The sequence below is a fragment of the Drosophila serrata genome, unplaced genomic scaffold (assembly GCF_035046125.1).
Source record: "Drosophila serrata isolate PLE 108 unplaced genomic scaffold, ASM3504612v1 contig_295, whole genome shotgun sequence".
In the NCBI taxonomy this organism is placed as follows: Eukaryota; Metazoa; Arthropoda; class Insecta; order Diptera; family Drosophilidae; genus Drosophila; species Drosophila serrata.
Genome location: NW_028257193.1, coordinates 1275126 through 1293819, shown reverse-complemented (window position 1 = coordinate 1293819; position 18694 = coordinate 1275126). Strand labels below are relative to the sequence as shown.

General features: G+C 43.9%; 4 protein-coding genes across 9 annotated transcripts; 3 read left to right on the top strand and 1 right to left on the bottom strand.

Moving 5' to 3' along the window:
• Nucleotides 1–1142: 1142 nt before the first annotated feature.
• LOC110191318 (uncharacterized) lies at nucleotides 1143–9580 on the top strand. Of its 2 annotated transcripts, none has more exons than XM_020962139.2 (8): nucleotides 1143–2797; nucleotides 6345–6689; nucleotides 6771–6960; nucleotides 7416–7656; nucleotides 7748–7928; nucleotides 8018–8231; nucleotides 8324–8521; nucleotides 8580–9580. In XM_020962139.2, exons 1-8 carry the CDS (start codon nucleotides 2707–2709, stop codon nucleotides 9511–9513), a joined length of 2394 nt encoding a protein of 797 aa, XP_020817798.2. In that variant the 5' UTR covers nucleotides 1143–2706; the 3' UTR covers nucleotides 9514–9580. The 2 variants fall into 2 exon arrangements, with proteins under 2 accessions (XP_020817798.2, XP_020817799.2); XM_020962140.2 differs by having other exon boundaries at nucleotides 1939–2797; nucleotides 6348–6689.
• Ublcp1 (Ubiquitin-like domain-containing C-terminal domain phosphatase 1) lies at nucleotides 9516–10976 on the bottom strand. 2 transcript variants are annotated; one of them, XM_020962144.2, is made up of 3 exons: nucleotides 10839–10976; nucleotides 10484–10734; nucleotides 9516–10420 (listed from the first exon to the last, which is right to left on the bottom strand). In XM_020962144.2, exons 2-3 carry the CDS (start codon nucleotides 10677–10679, stop codon nucleotides 9618–9620), a joined length of 999 nt encoding a protein of 332 aa, XP_020817803.1. In that variant the 5' UTR covers nucleotides 10680–10734; nucleotides 10839–10976; the 3' UTR covers nucleotides 9516–9617. The 2 variants fall into 2 exon arrangements, with proteins under 2 accessions (XP_020817803.1, XP_020817804.1); XM_020962145.2 differs by having other exon boundaries at nucleotides 10484–10708; nucleotides 10839–10881.
• sav (scaffold protein salvador) lies at nucleotides 10848–13452 on the top strand. Its single transcript, XM_020962141.2, has 3 exons — nucleotides 10848–11865; nucleotides 12112–13041; nucleotides 13107–13452. The coding sequence occupies exons 1-3, from the start codon at nucleotides 11030–11032 to the stop codon at nucleotides 13171–13173; spliced, it is 1833 nt and encodes a 610-aa protein (XP_020817800.1). The 5' UTR covers nucleotides 10848–11029; the 3' UTR covers nucleotides 13174–13452.
• On the top strand, nucleotides 13107–18366 carry Ctns (lysosomal cystine transporter cystinosin). 4 transcript variants are annotated; one of them, XM_086837029.1, is made up of 8 exons: nucleotides 13107–13468; nucleotides 16334–16464; nucleotides 16537–16636; nucleotides 16697–16879; nucleotides 16960–17320; nucleotides 17581–17869; nucleotides 17929–18031; nucleotides 18157–18366. In XM_086837029.1, exons 2-8 carry the CDS (start codon nucleotides 16386–16388, stop codon nucleotides 18263–18265), a joined length of 1224 nt encoding a protein of 407 aa, XP_086693155.1. In that variant the 5' UTR covers nucleotides 13107–13468; nucleotides 16334–16385; the 3' UTR covers nucleotides 18266–18366. The 4 variants fall into 4 exon arrangements, with proteins under 4 accessions (XP_086693155.1, XP_020817802.2, XP_020817801.2 ...); XM_020962143.2 differs by having other exon boundaries at nucleotides 13462–14570; XM_020962142.2 differs by lacking the exon at nucleotides 13107–13468 and adding an exon at nucleotides 14402–14533.
• Nucleotides 18367–18694: the final 328 nt, after the last annotated feature.

Genomic DNA, 18694 nt, shown 5'->3' with positions numbered 1-18694 from the left:
GCGATATGTGTGTTATTATTTAGCCGCTTGCTGTTGGCAACTTGTGTTTTTACGCGTCATTCAGGCGGCACTTGACACCCTCACCAACTCGCCACCTCGCATGCCCACGCAGTCGGATGCCGCTTTATAGTTCAAGGTGAGCGCTGGAAAAGTTTGGTGGAAAGGGCGGGAAATAAACTTACAGCTCTTTTGTTGTTGTTGTTGTGGCAGTCTTTTGTTAAGAATTTAAGCTCATGCCACCTCGTCCTGCTGCTGCCGATTGCCGTGTCACGCCACTGAATGTTTCACATTATTTAAGAACCTTTTTTTTTTGTTTTGTATTGTAGTACTGCAGGGCAGGGTTTTTGCATGGCCAACTGGAGGAGGAGGAGCGGCAATGCTGCAGGGGCGTGGCCTGCAGCTGCATGCAACGGGCAATTATTGCGCAGTTATTGCATGTCGTGTGCAATGCCTATGAATTATTACGTATACGCAGTGTGTCCACGACGAAAACGAAAGTCGGACAGGGATCCGTGCTGCAGATGTTAATAAATTAAACGAAATGGCTAGTGTTTCTCGTTTTTTATGGTTTGTAAAGTAAATGTTTCCTTAATTATTACAATAAAGGGATTATGGGATATAGAGTAGTACAAGAAAAATGCTAGGTCTTAATAGTTTATGAACTTGGAATAGGAAAAAGTATAATTTTCTATGAAAGTATTGTGTAAAATTGTGCCCTGTAAAGCCTTATCGTTTTTACTAATTAAGTAAAGTAGTAAAAGATATTGCCATGTGGTGAAAAGAACTTAGGTTAGGAATGTATAACCTACTTATTGAGGAAAAGCCCTCTCTATCTGTTGAACCTTTCTCAAGTCAGAGGGAACTCATTGAATTAGGTAAGCGCTAGGGCTCCTAATGTCAACCGATGTGGCTGTCATATCGCCGCTCAACCAAGACGCTGAGGCAACGGCTACGCAATCGTGGAGGCAGTGAAGCGACCTTGGCCAACTTGCCAATAGGTTTCCCCGTGTGCTAACCGCCAAAGGTCACGCACAGTGCCAAATACGTACGCACATAGCGTATCTAGGGGAGACCCTTTGATGACACTATAATTAAAGGCTACCTGCTACTAATTAGCGATAAACAATCGGCAAAGAAAGGGGGCCCAGAACAGAGACATTTATCACTCGAAAGCAACTGGCTGCGGCAGTCGTTAACAAAAGGGAAACAAACGTTGTCAACGCCAAAACCACTGAACTGTTAAAAGTGCCATTGAATCCAAACCTGGGCGATGCTGGGCGCAACTGTGTAAACAGACAGAGTAACGGCAGCGGATGCGATGTGTATTTGATGGATACTTGTACAACCTGGACAGATACAGATACAGATACAGTTGTTGATACAACCTAAACCGTGCCCCAGGCCTGCCCAGCCCTTTTCCCCTGCTCCCTTTTTGAGGCAGCCTAGCGCCAAATAGTTTTGTTTATTGCACATTGAAATTGAGCCAACGAACAATTCGGTGGCTGCTCCGCGCGCGACACACTCCAGCGATCTAATCAGCAATCTCGGCGACACGAAATTTCTCATACGCTCGGTTAGCCGCGACGTCGACGCTCGATCGAGCATTTTTCCGCGGGATGCACTGGGAGAAAACTTGAGAATTTCAAAAGATCTTCAAAGTAAGAAGATTCAGAAATGTAAGGAATGAATTGGGCTTGCTTGTTATAAGTTATACTTGTAAATGATGTTATGAAATGATAGCAAACAATGAAGTCTCATAATTCCTCAGTAAAAAATAAAGGTAAAAGGCCTCTAAGATACATTACATTAGAAAAATCTTCTCCTACATCAATTCAATACATTTTAAAGAGATCTTTTTTGCATTTCTCTCTCGTAAATACACATATTTTCTCTCCATGCATAGCTGCTGGTGCGTCAGAGGCACTCATACTCATCGGTATCATTTACATACGCAACGCTCCGGAGTCTAACTGGCGCTGTGAGGGATCTCTCGACCCGGCCGAGAGCTCATGATCTGAGTTTCCACTTGGCTATTTGCAAGTCGAGAGTCGCGCGAGTCAGACGTACTGCCTGCAAGCGATCGCCGGGCTAATTAAACAAATACATACATAACTAAACAGATAAAACAAAGTGCAATCGACTAATGGCCGTGGCAGGAGTCAAAGCCAAAGCCGCAGCCGCAGCCATACGATGTTTTAAAATCGAATAAATAATGCATGGGAATGTATGAACGTGTTTGAAAGTAATTAGCACAACGCTGCTGATGCCGATGCTGATGCTGCTACTGTCAGTGGCCTGTCTGACCCACATCTGCGAATCGCACTAATTTATATTTCATGGCAAGTGAACAGCGACAGGATACGGAGGATACTGGCGGAGTCTGGCTGATGAGGAGCTCCTGATTTGGAGTGGCTCCTACTCCCGGTCCCAGGCTGTTTGCATATGCAAATAGTTACATCCGCAGGCGATTGAGTGTCCAACTGGCCGTGCACGTGCCGAAAGTGTTAAACTGTGCCAAACATAACCCGCAAACAAGCCTGGCCAAACAGGCAAAAAGCCAGTGAATAAATAGTGTCTGTGCCGTGTGTTAGTGTGACGGCAAATGCGAGCCTAGTACACGGGGCCCTAGCCGAAAATCAATTACAATTTATTAGACGAGCATGCCAAACGATTGGCGGTGGCCACCACAGCAACGCATCTGAAACAATGCCCCAATCAGGGCCCAGAACCGCGGCCCCGTGGCAATGCAAATTAGCGATTGCAGCGATTTTGTTAATGCTGCAGCAGAGTGTTTGCGGTGAGTTCGAGTCCCCAGACTCATCTCCATCAGTAGTATATCCCCTACAGATCTGGTCAAGATAATAGCACTGAATATGGGTGCATTAAATTTTTAAAATGATACCTTTGAAAGGGTTTTTTTTACAGCCAATAATTCTTATGTAAAATTAAAACTCACACAGAATATTAAAGCTGTTGGTTTATTTCTTATTTCCCATTGATTAAACTCTAAGAGGAAGTTGGGATATCCTTGTAACTCCTTGACCGACTTTTTAATTGATTATAACTAAGCCAAAAATGCAGAGGAAGTTAGTATATCCTTGTAGTTCCTTGACCGAATTTTTAATCGATCATAATAACTAAGCCAAAAATGCATTAATTTCAATTCAGAAATCGCTTCTATGTTAGTTTTTATTAGGGTTATAAATCTGGATACTCAGTCAGAATTTTAACGATGTAACCCCTTATCTTTTTTTGGAAAAATTTCAAATATTTTTAAAATTTTGTTTTGGTGCCTGAGATAGAAAGAATATATGTATATGATTTATAGGGTCGGAAATGACTCCTTCACTACGTTTTACACTTCTAACCCCAGAGAGTTTTGCATTATTCCCATATTGCAATACTATTACCTTAACTGCAGTTGTACCCTTCGCTAATTGGCCAAAATCAAGTAAAGCGGCTTTAAAGTTTTTGAAGCTTTATTTTTAGCCGCTTCATACATTCCGCGTGCTGTGTAGATGCCTTCGATCGCATCACTTTTGCACTTGCAATTTGCATTCAATAGCAAAGTGGAAAACGAAAACCAAAACTGCATAGATCAATTTACAAGGGGCTGTTATGGTGGGGAGGGAAAAACCCGCCAGCTAGATGTGCATGTCAGCTGTTATTATAGATTTATTAGCAAACACCCTGAGAAACGAGCTTTTATTGGTTTGAATACGCGAATGACCCAGACAAGGAAGTGCCTTGGGCTGAGAGCAAAAACATTTGCAATTAATTAAAGGGTAACATGAGTTCGACAAGGGTTTTGAAAATAATTAGTTACTCTAGAGTCTCTAGTGATTTATTTATTTCCTAAAATAGTAATAAAAATAAGAAAGGAAGCTAACTTCGGCACGCCGAAACAATTATAGATTAATATATTAAGGCTATATATAAAATTTGATGAAATTCTGTTGAAAACTGGAAAAGTTAAAATTTTGTTTCTTAAAATTTTTCTGATTGTTCCTATGGCAGCTATATATATGTATATATATATATATATATATATATATAGTCCACCGATTTGCCATGCTTCGACTTATATACTAGTAAAATTACATAAAGGAATAACTCCATAGTTTCATTCAAATAGCTTGCTCCTAAATTTGTCCAAAACAAGTCTTGCACATATGGCATATGATTCCCAACTGGATCTAACATCCCCGGAACGAAGTGACTTCTGCCGGCCAAGTCTCAGATATGTGTTGTGATACAAAAGTTGCAAGTCATTGTTTATTAGTGTTCAAAGTTAGTAACTGATTATACATACTTACTTGTTATAGATACTTACTGATCTTAGTTACTTACTGGTCATATATACTTACTGTTCAGAGTTATTTACTGGTCATAGATACTTACTGTTCAGAGTTACTTACTGCTCATAGTTACTTTCTGTTCAGAGTTACTTACTGGTCATAGATACTTACTGTTTATAGTTAATCATCATATCATATGATTCCCAACTGGTTCTGACATCCCCGGAACGAAGTGAGTTCTGCCAGCCAAGTCTCAGAAATGTGTTGTGTTACAAAAGTTGCAAGTCATTGTTTATTAGTGTTTGAAGTTAGTAACTGATCATACATACTTACTGGTTACAGGTACTTACTGATCATAGTTACTTACTGGTCATATATACTTAGGGTTCAGAGTAAGTTACTGCTCATAGGTAATTACTGTTCATAAATACTTACTGGTCATAGATACATACTGATCTTAGTTACTTACTGATCATAGATACTCTCTGTTCAGAGTTACTTACTACTCATAGTTTATTACTGGTCATTGTTAATTACTTATCATAGTTCTGGAAATTCGTCCGATTGTTCCTATGTCAGCTATATATATTGTATATATCTAGTCCACCTATTCACCATGCTCCGATTTATATACGAATAAAATTATATAGAAGAATAACTTTATAGGTTCATTCAAATTGCTTGATCTTAAATTTGTTCGAAAACAAATCTGGCACATCTGTGCATATGATTCCCAACTGGATCTAACATCCCCGGAACGAAGTGACTTCTGCCGGCCAAGTCTCAGAAATGTGTTGTGTTACAAAAGTTGCAAGTCATTGTTTATTAGTGTTCAAAGTTAGTAACTGATCATACATACTTACTGGTCCTAGATACTTACTGATCATAGTTACCTACTAGTCATAGATACTTAGGGTTAAGAGTGAATTACTGCTCATAGGTAATTACTGTTCATAAATACTTACTGGTCATAGATACATACTGATCTTAGTTACTTACTGATCATTGATACTCACTGTTCAGAGTTACTTCCTACTCATAGTTAATTACTGGTCATAGTTAACTACTAATCATAGTTCTATAAATCGTCCGATTGTTCCTATGGCAGCTATATATATGATGTATATATATAGTCCACCGATTCGCCATGCTTCGATCTATATATGTACTAGTAAAATTATATAGAAGAATAACTCTATATTTTCGTTCAAATAGCTTGCTCCTAAATTTGTTCCAAAACAAGTCTCGTACATGTGACATATAATTCCCAACTGGTTCAAACATCCCCGGAACGAAGTGACTTCCGCCGGCCAAGTCTCAGAAATGTGTTGTGTTACAAAAGTTGCAAGTCATTGTTTATTAGTGTTCAAAGTTAGTAACTGGTCAAACATACTTGCTGTTCATAGTTCCTAACTTGTCATAAATACTTACTGATCATAGTTCATTACTAATCATAGTACTTACTCTTCATAGTAACTGTTAAAAGATACTTTTACTGATTATATTATTTAGTATTCCGATTTTCTTAGAACTAAAATCGAAATTCTATAATAATATAAGTATCTGTGTTTTATGATCTTTAAGCAAGCATCTTGAATTATTACTTTTTTAAAAAAATAGATCTTTCTAGATTTTAAATCTCTGAAACTAAGGCTTTAAAATATACTTTGAAATACATGCCTATATTATCTATTGAAATATGATATTTGCTTATGTTTCACTATTCTATGTCGAAACAAAGAGATTAGGTATGGTATTTAGCTTATGCATTAAATCATTACTTTTTAGCTAATACCAAAAGCTTTAGCTGAAAGATGCTTGACTGATTTACAGATTGCTTAGTAATGCGTAAACATTTCATATTAATTGATGCCCAGTCACAACAATGTGCACAAGACTAGCTAACCGTCTTCCCCTTAAAGTATTGAAATAGATATTCGATCCCTATTATGGCGACTAAGCAATTTAAAAAATGTTTTGGTTTCCAGTCATGCGAGTCCCATAGAGCCGCATTTATGACATTCCAATAACCATTTTCCCCTCCAGTAGCCCTGCTCCTCCAGTGTCCGTTGCATCAGTTGCAATTACAGAAAATCGTTGGATTCCGACCGCCCCTAGAGTATCTGAATGAGGACAATCTTATCTATGTCCCTCAATCGGGAAGAAACTTTAAGGCTCATGGCCAGGAGCAGGATCTCCCGGTTAGCCAAATCTGCTGGAGGATCTGCAACGAGGATCCGGACTGCATAGCCTACGTTCATCTCTTGGACACAGACGAGTGTCACGGCTACTCGTACTTTGAACGCACCTCGCGTTACCTGTCCATTTCAGGTGAACTGCCCCTGGTGGCCGACACCGAGGCCGTGTTCTACGAAAAGACCTGCCTCCGCGGTGAGTATGCCGACCGCCGGATGGGGCGGATACGACCTTGTCCCGCCTCCAACTCACATATATATTATATATTTCTTGCAGTTCCCGATGCGTGCAAAGGTCGTCTATGGGCGCTGACCAAAATCCCCGGCAGCACGCTGGTGTTCCAGAGCAAGAAGACCATTCCGACGCTGGTCACGCGGCGTGAGTGCGCCGAGCGTTGCTTCTTCGAAAGCCAATTCAGATGCCTCTCCGCCTCCTTTGCGCCCTCGTATCGGAACAATCGTGAGCGGTAATTGACTGTTTTGGTTGTCGGACATATTAGCTCTTTGTGTAGTTGTTGTTGCCGGACATATTAATTGCTTTTGTCGTGCATTTTTAATGCACAGACGAGGCTTTCCACCGGGTTATGACATCACTCCCTGAGCCACTGATGGGATAGGTTAGGAATTTGTTTATTTGTAGTACGCTTAAATGGTTAACTTTGTTCAGGTTCAGTGATAAATTCTGAGTAGAACAAACAGGTAAAATGCATTCGATAATAATACGGAATTACCGGTGATCATAACAATTATAATATTTTACATTTGTTTAATAAAACTATCTTATAAGAAGTGTTTTCATAGGTTTTATAAATAGTAAGCCCGAGCAGTTGCGTAGTCCTCCCATCTTTGTCAGGGAACATGTCATTATTCATCCCTTAGGCAGTCAGGTATATCCGCTTTAACCCCATTCTTTCATCTGCAGGTTCCGCGGCGGGGATGGTCCTGGCCAGAGTCCCTCACCCCGCCTGGGCAGGTGCATGTTGAGCGACAGGGACAAGACGATCCAACCGGATGCTTTCCGAGCCGCACCATACGACGAGGAGTACATGGAGAACCAGTGCCATGAACGGCCGGCGGAGAGCGACAGCTGCTCGTATGAGCTTTATGCCAATAGCAGCTTCATTTACGCGGAGGCCAGGTATTTGGGCCTCACCCAGAAAGAGGTGTGTCCGCCGCGCTTGGGTTGTCGCGGGTTATGATTGTAATCGCAATCGATGGAGTTGGATGATTGATTGATGACCCTTCGTATTGCAGTGTCAGGCGCTGTGTACGCACGAGGCCAAGTTCTACTGCCAGGGAGTCTCCTTCCACTATGTCAACCAGTTGTCCCTATCCGAATGTCTCCTACACTCCGAGGACATCGTCTCGCTGGGTCCGCGAAGCCTCAAACTCCGAGATAACTCTGTCTACATGCGGCGCGTCAAGTGCCTCGATGGTGGGTATTATTTCTCATAAAAAATTAAAAGAATCTAATCTAATCTTCTTTTAAAATTAAAATTCTTTTAATTTTTTATTGTCCTGTAGTCCGGGTCTTCTGTACGCGCGAGGAGATGTCCATAAAATACAACCCCAAGGACTGGTTCGTCGGCAAAATGTATGCCAGCATGCACTCAAAGGACTGCCTGGCACGGGGTTCCGGAAACGGAAGTGTCCTTCTGTCACTACAGATCGGCAGCGAAGTCAAAGAGAACCGCTGCGGCATCCTGCGGGCCTATGAAATGACGCAGGCATACCAAAGGTGGGAATTGGATATTATTATAAATTATAGAGGGACTTATTTGCTCTTTTCTCAATCATATTTCATAAAAACCCCTGTAAAACTGTTTATAGAACTTTCATATCGGCCCTTGTGGTCATTCAGAACAATCCAAATGTGCAAACCCAGGGTGACCGGCTCATCAAGGTTGGCTGCATCCAGAGTAACGCCACCACCTCGCTGGGTGTTTCGGTGCGGGACAGCAGCGTGGATGCCACGGAGCACGTACCAAGTGCCATTGCCTTGGAGTCCTCGCTGGAGTACGCCGAACAGTGAGCATATTCCTAATACCTCTACAAAAAAAATTAACCTCCCTCTTAATCTGCGCAGCATGTTCCCGCATGAAGGTGTGGTACTCTACAACAGCAGCTCTGGGCCCCATCCGCAGCCCACCATCTCCCTTCAGATAGTGGATTTGTCCCATCAGCATGAGACAAATGACGTGCAGATTGGCCAGAATCTGGAGCTTCAGATCGTGGCGGAGTACAGCCAAAACCAGCTGGCCGAGCACCTGGAGCTTCAGCTAGCTCCATTGCCAGATTTCCGGGCTACCTCATTGGTGGCTAAGACAGCAGATAACGAAAACTATGTTCTGCTGATCGATGAACGTGGTTGTCCCACGGATGCCAGCGTGTTTCCGGCTCTGGAAAGAGTTCACTCCGCTACCAAGAGCATGCTGCGTGCACGCTTCCATGCGTTCAAGTTTTCCGGCACATCCAATGTCAGTTTTGATGTGAAGATTCGGTTTTGTGTGGAGCGGTGCTCGCCCAGCAACTGTGCAAGTGGATCCTGGCAGAGGAAAAGGCGACAAGTGACCACCAATCAGTCAGAGCGACGTCCTGAGGAGCTGCGAGTGCAGAACCCTGTCTACATTTCCACCGTGATGGACGTGGTACCGCAGGCGCCTGGCAAAGTCAATGGCACTGGTGTCCAGGAGGAGCTTCCCCTCAACTACAATATCCGGGTGCATGGTCCGGACCAGAGCAACGCCAACAGCTACATGTATGGCGAGCGAGGAGTTTTGCTAATCGCAGGAATCGACGACCAATTGCATCTGGACAACGTGTGCATTAACCAGAGTCTGCTGATCGCTCTGTTCATCTTCTGGCTGATCTGCCAGGTAGCCCTGCTCTTCGGCTGCGGCATGGTGCTGCAGCGCTACCGGAGACTGGCTAAGCTCGAGGACGAGCGACGGCGCCTGCACGAGGAGTACCTGGAGGCCAGGCGCGTCCACTGGGCCGACCAGGGCGGATACACACTCTAATATTAGGCTGGGACACATTGCGTACAAAATGCATCTTAATTTAATAAACCTAAGCGAATCTTACAAACGAGTGCAATCGAAATGAGAAAATCTCCCGCGGAAGTTCAGGAGTTCTTCTTGGGATGGTAGTGCTCCCACTTACGGTGGTTCAATGAGTTGAAATCCTGGCAGTTGTGGGCAATCTTTCGCAAGTAGTCGGACAGCTTGAGCAGCTCTTGGTCCGTGCCTCGGTTGAGGTGCGCCTGTCGGAAGGGACGGATCTTCAGGCCGGACTTGGGGTTCATTAAAAAGTTACGTCGAATGTCGTCGAACATGATGGTATTGCTGGAGCTATACTGCTTATACAGGGCCCAGATCACGCCCAGCGGCTTGACATCCACCACGCCGCGCTCCGGCACGTGCACCGAGATCATGGCATTCGAGTCGAGGTAGAACATCACCTTGTAGTTCTCGTTGGTGGTTACACCCAGGAGACGCATTTTTTCCTCAATCCAGCGCATGCTGGTGGCGGACCAGATCACGATGTCGTAGTCCTCGTAGGCAGAGGCCAAAAATTCGTGCAGATACGGTCGCATTAGTTCGGTGCCCGTTTCTGCCGGTGACCGGTGGTCGAACAAGGTGTAGTCTATGTCCAGGACCAGCAGCTTTTTGCCTTCGCGCGGCGGAGCCAGCTCCTTGATCTTGTAGTCACGCACGCGGCGCTGAACCTTGGCCAGGTACACAGCGGAGTTCTCCACAGACTCCTCGCGCTCTTCCGCGTCGTCGAAGTCGTCCACCACCTCGCCAATGTCATCGGGCAGGCTCTGGACATCCTCGATGTCCGCCTCCGTAGACCCTACCATCATCAGCTTGAAGTTGGGCTTTAGCTCCAAGGCGCTGATCTTCACATTGTCGGGGGCTGTCTTGCCTGCAATGTCGGGGCTTCAGTACAGTCCTCCAAATCTCACGGATCCTCGTGACAAGGACTTACCTTTGTATTTCAGATTAAGCAGCTTCTGGCGCTCCGGGCGCACCTGGGTCTTGCGGAAGATCTCATGGCGCAACACCTCCACAGTGTCCTGGTCGGTGAGGTCCACCGGGTACTCCTTGCCGCTCCATTTTACAATTACGACCACTTCCTTGACCTCCATCGCTGCTGATGAGAAATCTAAGCTATTGTTCGTCATTCCGGCATCAACAAATTTTGAGAGGCACTCTGTTGTCACATGAACGAATTTTCAACTTTGGGTAAACATTAGAGTTGTTATTTATATCAATTATTAATAATAAACAAACTATGCATCATTACAAGACATTTAAATAATAAAATAGAGAGATTTACTTACTTGGCGAGCAGTGTTGTCTAGCTACACCCTGCGAAACCTGGCCACACTGACCTCGGAGTAGTGTTAGAAAGTCTGAAATCAGGTGGGGCTTACCAACACTAGCTCGCAGAATAACAAAAACTTGGCCAAAAGCATAATTTTAGCCCAACAATGGTCTAAAACAAAGACGGCAAACCGAGATCAGAGTCTGCATGAACTATTTAACGATTCTGCTGTGCAACCGAAAACCGACGATGCTCTCGCGCCGGAGCAAGGAGAAGTCCCAGGCACACAAGGAGGGCGTGGTGGGGAAGTACGTGAAGAAGGACACTCCGCCAGAGATCCCGGTGATCAATGTGTGGACCAGCGACCAGAGGGCCAAGAAAAAGTCGCTCCAGCGCTGTGCTAGCACCTCGCCTAGCTGCGAGTTTCATCCGCGCAGCTCGAGCACCAGTCGGAACACGTACTCCTGCACGGACTCGCAGCCGGATTACTACCATGCCAGGCGCGCTCAGAGCCAGCTCCCGCTGCAGCCGCACACCCCGCACCAGCTCCCGCACTCCCTGCCCCACAAGCATCCGCATGTGCACACGCATCCGCCGTTGCCGCCGCACCAGTTCCGGGCAAGCAGCAACCAGTTGAGCCAGGGCAGCAGCAGCAGCAACTACGTGAACATCGAACAGATCGAGCGGATGCGGCGCCAGCAGTCCTCGCCGCTGCTTCAGACCACATCCTCTGCGGTAGGCCCAGGCGGCGGTGCCTTCCAACGCAGCTACTCCACCACCCAACGGCAGCAGCATCCGCATCCGCACATGGCAGCCGCCAGCTATGATGCGGACCAGGGCTTGCTCAGCGCCAGCTATGCCAACATGCTGCAGTTGCCGCAGCGTCCGCATTCGCCCGCCCACTACGCCCTACCGCCGCCGCAGCAGCAGCAACATCCGCAGCTCCACCAACAGCACGCCTCGACGCCCTTTGGGTCCACGCTGCGCTTCGATCCGGCTGCCATGTCGATCAGAGAGCGACAGCCGCGGTACCAGTCCACTAGGTAAGTCATACATAATTTAAAGAAAAATCAAGAAATTTAGGAGAAATTGTTTAGCTTTAACGGAGAGGTAATTGCTTTTACAAATTAAGTTAAAGCCTTTAAAATGTTTTACAAATCGCTAACTTTTCATAACCATTTTTGCGATACAGGTGTCAATAAACAATGCTTTTATACCTTAAGTAGAAGGAGAAGGTAATAATTCGACTTAAATACGTTCTTACGAAAATCCGCCTTCTGTTTCCACAGGTCTCCGATGCAACAACAACAGCAGCTCCAGCACCAGCAACTGGCGGCGCACCTGAGCGGCAGCTACTCAAGCGACTCATATCCAATATACGAAAACCCGTACCGCGTCTCCTCGATGCGCGCCACCCAGTCGCAGCGCTCGGAGTCGCCGATCTATAGCAACACGACGGCATCGTCGGCCACGCTGGCCGTGGTTCCACAGCCGCACCACCAAGGTCACTTGGCGGTGCCTACAGCAGGCGGTGGAGGATCTCTGAGCGGAAGCGGTCGTGGTGGCAGCTCGGGCAGCATTCGTGGCGCCTCTACCTCAGTGCAATCGCTCTACGCTCCACCCAGGACACCACCTAGCGCAGCAGGCGGGACTGGTGGCAGTGCCAATGGATCGCTGCAGAAGGTGCCCTCGCAGCAGTCGCTCACGGAGCCCGAGGAGCTACCCCTTCCGCCAGGATGGGCCACCCAGTATACGCTGCATGGAAGAAAGTACTACATTGACCACAACGCGCACACTACGCACTGGAACCATCCGCTTGAGCGCGAGGGCTTGCCAGTCGGCTGGCGGCGGGTAGTGTCCAAGCTGCACGGCACTTATTACGAGAATCAGTATACCGGGCAGTGTCAGCGGCAACACCCTTGCCTGACGTCCTACTACGTCTACACCACGTCGGCGGAGCCGCCAAAGGCCATTCGACCGGAGGCGTCATTGTACGCTCCTCCTGCTCACACGCACAATGCTCTGGTGCCCGCCAATCCGTATCTACTCGAGGAGATCCCCAAGTGGTTGGCCGTGTACTCGGAGGCGGACTCCTCAAAGGACCACCTGTTGCAGTTTAACATGTTCAGCTTGCCGGAACTGGAGGGCTTTGACAGCATGCTTGTGCGTCTCTTCAAGCAGGAGCTGGGCACCATCGTGGGATTCTATGAGCGCTATCGGTGAGCGAACGCCTATCTTTGGTTTCTCCTATTTATATACTTACATTCTCTCTTGTCGCATTCAGTCGCGCTTTGATACTCGAAAAGAACCGACGCGCCGGCCAGAACCAGAATCAGAATCAAAACCAGTGACCAAGTGACGACTGAATCAGACCGCATACTCGCCAGCAGCTATATAGTATATAGTGTCCTGCAATCGACCATTAACTTATTTAACCATCGACTCATCACGAAATCAGTGCCTTAGACAAGACTATAAACGGAGGGAGCCAAGCCAATCCAGATGGCAGTCTGAGTGCCTGCCTAGTTTTAGCAAAGAAAGTGTATTGTTCGATTTACCCTTTTTACTATCGTAAATTGAGCCAAGTGTTTGTTATTTGTGCAAATTAAACTGGTTTACAGCTCAACTTACCCCGACTGCAGTTTGGTATGTAATCAGTCTGAAACATGAACCCCCAGTTCGTTGGGGTATTCCAATTCTCTGTGTGGGATCTCTTGGAAGACCGAGAGCTGAAGCGTCGATAAGGGCCTCATATTGCTGGCCAAGTTTTGCTTGGCTTGGCAAATTTCCAATTTCCGTGCCAAATTTTCGATTTGCTTGCAAAGTATATGCATTGGGCACAAGTGGAACAAATTTACAATAGAAAGTGAACCGCGTGTGTGTATAGTTGTTGTTGATTAGTTTAAGCTTATTTTTAGTCGGCAATGGGGGAGGCTCGTATAACATTTAGTCGAGCTTGATAATTCTTCGTCATGGACCTTATCAAATGCCTGTTTCTGCAAGACCCTCAAAATGTTTATACTGCTGATAAGAAGTTTCAGAGGTAGCACTTTACAACAAATGCCCTACAAATTTGAGATTAATGAACTTGAAAAATGTGTATTCTTTAATAAAGTTTTTTAAATATGCTTTTACGTTGGATTATCCAATCAGTTGGAAGAATGAAACAATCTGAAATGGGATTGATCTCAAATAGTCGACTAGAGTTTATTTTTAGTGCACTTGTAGAAAACTAATCAAGTCTGTAAAGTTACATTTATTGAGCACCAACTGTTGCTGACAGTTGTAAACCTTTTTTTTTAAATTTCTTAAAGTGTCTCAAAGAGAATATTTTGAAGTTTGGAAACCAGCTTTAAAATGTGTTGTCCAAATATTTGCTCGATTCCCTGCTGTTTATAGAAAATGAAGTACCCTTTCAAGTGATGAGGGGTTCCTTCTCAAGTGCAAAATATAAAGTATAATAAAGTTAACAAAAAAAGTGTAAAGACCGCTCGCCGGTTGCCTGCTGATTTTTGTTGTTGTTATTGGCTGTCTCTGCTGCCTGCGTCGACTGAGGCAGCGACTGCACGGCTCCAATATTTCTACTTATACGGCTCCATTCATCAGCGCTGCGCTCAGTCTCTGGAGAGCCGCCAGCGGATCGCGCCGCTACCTGCCTACCAGTTTAATTACCAGTTAAATAAGCATTGTTTAACTTTAGTTTTAACGTCGGTGAGTGACGGAGTGAGTGCTGGGAGTACTCCCCATCGTATGTACAAAAATTATCTCTGCACAAACAGTCTGTGTTCTAAGCACATTAATATTTGTTAAAACGTTACCTGTCCGGGAATCTTAATCAAAACGACGTCAGAGCAAAAAATCTCAAACTCCACTCCGCAGTGCTTTCTCAGTCAATCGCCAGTGAAAGTTCTAATCCGGCTGTAACAGACGCATTTCAGTGCCGCATCTCGTGTGTTGAATAATGTATAGATGGATGTCATTCAAGCAATTGGTTTTCCCAGCGATGCATTACAAATGATTATATTTCTTAGAAAAAATAAATTCTTAGATGTCTGGTTCGTTCACGCATAATCTTTATGTCAAGATCATAATTTGAAATATGTTTTTAATACTTTCCGTATTATGTTATACCCTCATAATTTTAATCAAAAGCTTGAAACGTAGTGAAGGAGTCATTTCCGACCCTATAAATGATATCCATTCTTGATCAGGATAAACTGCTGAAACGATCTAGCTATGACCGGCAGAAATTTAATTTTTTCAAAATTTTCGAGAATTTCTAAATTTTGAAAAATTGCCAAAAATTTAAATTTTGTTAAATTTTAAATTCAATATGCAGATTTGTTAACCTAATAAAATCCAACACAGGGAAGCTTTCCGAATTGAATTTAATGGATTTTTTGGTTAGTTATGAACGATTTAAAAAACGACCTCCTGATCCAATTTCAAACTTTTGGCTTTCTTATATTTAAAACTTTACCAACTTCTTAGGTATCGAGTTAAAGTCGTATAAAGTTTATGAAAATATTAATTTTAGAATGTAGTTTTTTATACACTACAATAGCTATAAAAATTAATCAAAATACTTTATATATGTCATCTAAGTTCGCCTCTGATCATGATTTGTCATAGGTATTTTGACAGACTGATCCCGGCATAGCTTATCTCTGTCCGATCGCAGTGCATTGGCCAATCTATGGGCTATCTGTAGATTCCGGCACACTGCCGCAATTTTAGCGTCAGCGCAATAATTCGAATAAAGCGATTGACACTATCTGGAGGTTCATTGATTAAGATAAGCCCAGCCCGTTCTCACGCGGTATTTACACTTCTATACAAATGCCCAGTCACGGCCCTGACCATAAAGATCTCGCAATATAAATAGTCTGGAATCTTTGCCTTTACGACTGACCGACAAAGCCCTGTATTTCCTGCTTATAAAGTGAAGTGAGTGCTTGATCGAATCGTGTGCCGTGCCAAAGTTTTGCTCTAATTGCAAAGTTGTAACATTGAGCATTGAAGGTTGCCTGGCTGCCTCTACCTGTTGCTCACTCAACGCTTTTATCTCGACGCAAAAATTCTAGGGGAGCGATACACACGCAGATCGAGAATTTTGATAAATGTGGTTCAGCCTTTTTGGTAAAAATAGCACATACTTTCAACCTGATATCAGAGGCTCAGAATAGTGAATTTATTTTACTTTAAGAACCTAGCTCTTACCGATGAAAACCGGTTTCTTGTTTTTGTTTAATCCTTTTTGGTTAAAATATATATATAATTTTCTTTTTCTGTAAGGCATTATTCGTGACAATATGTATACAAAAGCCAAAATATCAATTTCTTTAACTGTGATTCATGAATAAGAGCCATTGGGAGTCAATAAGTGATCAAGTTAAATTGCCTTGGCGATCGAGCCAGAGGAGGAGTCGCCTGGAGGAGTTTTCAAGATTCCCTGGAATCGATTCCCCTTTAATTGTCGCCAATTGACTTCATTCCCTATACAATTTACAGAGCTCCATTGAAGAAAATGCAATCAAGTCTGGAGACGAAGACTCACGCATGAATGAAGAATAATCAAACTCAAACGAGAATGCATCGACTTCTGAGCTCTCTACGCCTGGCACTGCTGCTCCTGGCCACAGGTAAGGTGATCGCTAAACCAACCTTATAAGGGTATTGTTAACGGGGGAAATTCTAATCTTCTTTTCCAACAGTTTCCCTGGGAAATGCTCAGACAACCAGTCGACTGACCGTCGACTCACATGACATCACCGTTCTTCTGCACTCAAACGAGACGTTTGTGGTCTTTGCCAAGTGAGTTGCAACAAAAACATGAAATAAAAAACTGCAGTAACATGGAATCTATAATTACAGCCAACTGTTGGACAATGATGTACAGGTAAAGCTGAAGACGGACTCTGATAACCACTTGGGTTTGGATCCTACCACATTCTGGTACCCGGCCGGCAGCACCCAAAACCAGACCGTTGTGATAACAGGCCAGAACGCAGGCTTCGCTCAAGTTACTGCTGAAGCCAATGCTGAAAGTGCGCAAATGTGAGTGAGTCAGAGATTACTGAAGGCCACTTATTTATTTACTAATTAATTAATTAATTAATCTCATTCACTAAATATAGTCTAGAAGACGTTTTTGTACGGGTGACAGTGGCCAAGTCGCGGGGACTCATCTACACCTCAATCGTTTTCGGATGGGTGTACTTTGTGGCTTGGTCTGTCTCCTTCTATCCGCAGATTTGGGTTAACTACCGCCGGAAGTCAGTGGAGGGGCTCAACTTTGATTTCCTCACCCTGAACATTGTGGGCTTCACCCTGTATAGCTTGTTCAACTGTGGTCTCTACTTTATCGAGAGTCTGCAGGACGAGTACGAGGCACGACATCCACATGGCCTGAATCCGGTGATGCTAAATGATGTGTTCTTCTCGCTGCATGCCATGTTCGCCACCAGCATTACGATAATTCAGTGCTTTATTTACGAGGTAAATATCCTTAAATCGAATTATTAAAGTAGAATGAAGTTGATCCATTTTGAAACATCATTAATCACTATTAGACAACCAACGACAAAGGTAATTAAAGTACAAACATTAATAGGCACCAATCAACAATAACAATTAAGCATTAATCACTTCGGATATTTCCTTAAAGTAAAAGTAAGATAAGAACTAACCAATTTGTTCGCTTTTATATATTGTGTTCTAAAGTGATAAACCATTTCATTTTTTCTTATTTTTTGTAGAGGGGCCAGCAGAAGGTGTCATTTGTGGCCTACGGAATCCTGGGAATCTTTGCAGTGGTCGTGATAGTGTCCGCCGGCTTGGCTGGAGGTGCCGTCATCCACTGGCTGGACTTCCTTTACTACTGCAGCTACGTGAAGCTGACGATCACCATCATCAAGTATGTGCCACAGGCACTGATGAACTACCGCAGGAAGAGCACCGTCGGTTGGAGCATTGGCAACATCCTGCTGGACTTTACAGGCGGCACGTTGAGTATGCTACAGATGATCCTGAATGGCCACAACTATGGTAGGCATGGAAATACTTGATTATTCAAGAAATATAGTTAAATTGTGATTTCTATCCAGATGACTGGGCGTCCATATTCGGGGATCCCACCAAATTTGGACTGGGTCTTTTCTCGGTGCTCTTCGATATATTCTTTATGCTGCAGCACTATGTGTTTTACAGGTAACATTTTATAATATTCTAAATTTCAAATATAAAATAAACTACTAAATAATTTAATAAGTATTTAGTAAGAGACATCTTCACTGTACACTTTCTCATCCTTGTGCTGTTCCTTTTCTCCACAGACATGCGAAAGAGCAATCGAGCTCTGACCTTACCATTGTGACAGAGGCGGCCCAGAATCAGGGAAAAGATGAGTCGTCGAACGATGACGTGACGAATGGAAAATATTAGAGCTTTAATCTGTGTGTGCTTTATAAGACTTTTGTGCCAGTAGCGCGTTTCTGTATATTTTAGAGTTGTAAATATATTTGTACGTTGTAAGCTTTATATAACTTGATGGCTTTTACTTAAAACGCTTCGGGACAAATTTGAGAATTTATAATTTTTTAATACCAAGAAATTTATAATTTAAGGAGTCGCCATTCTTACGGAAGAGTAAACAACCCCTGGACAGGATATGTGATTAAACCGTTTGCATTCCTTGGGCACGCATTCGTCAAACCTCTAAAGAGATTTCAATATTTATAAAAGCTTAAGCACAAGTTTCAAAGTTGGCGCTCTGATGTGTCGCTGTGCAACTTAATAAAAAAAAGAAAGCCACACTGGCACTTCCGTAATTTAGTCTTTGAGTCCCCTAGATGCTTTTTAAACGCTAAAATA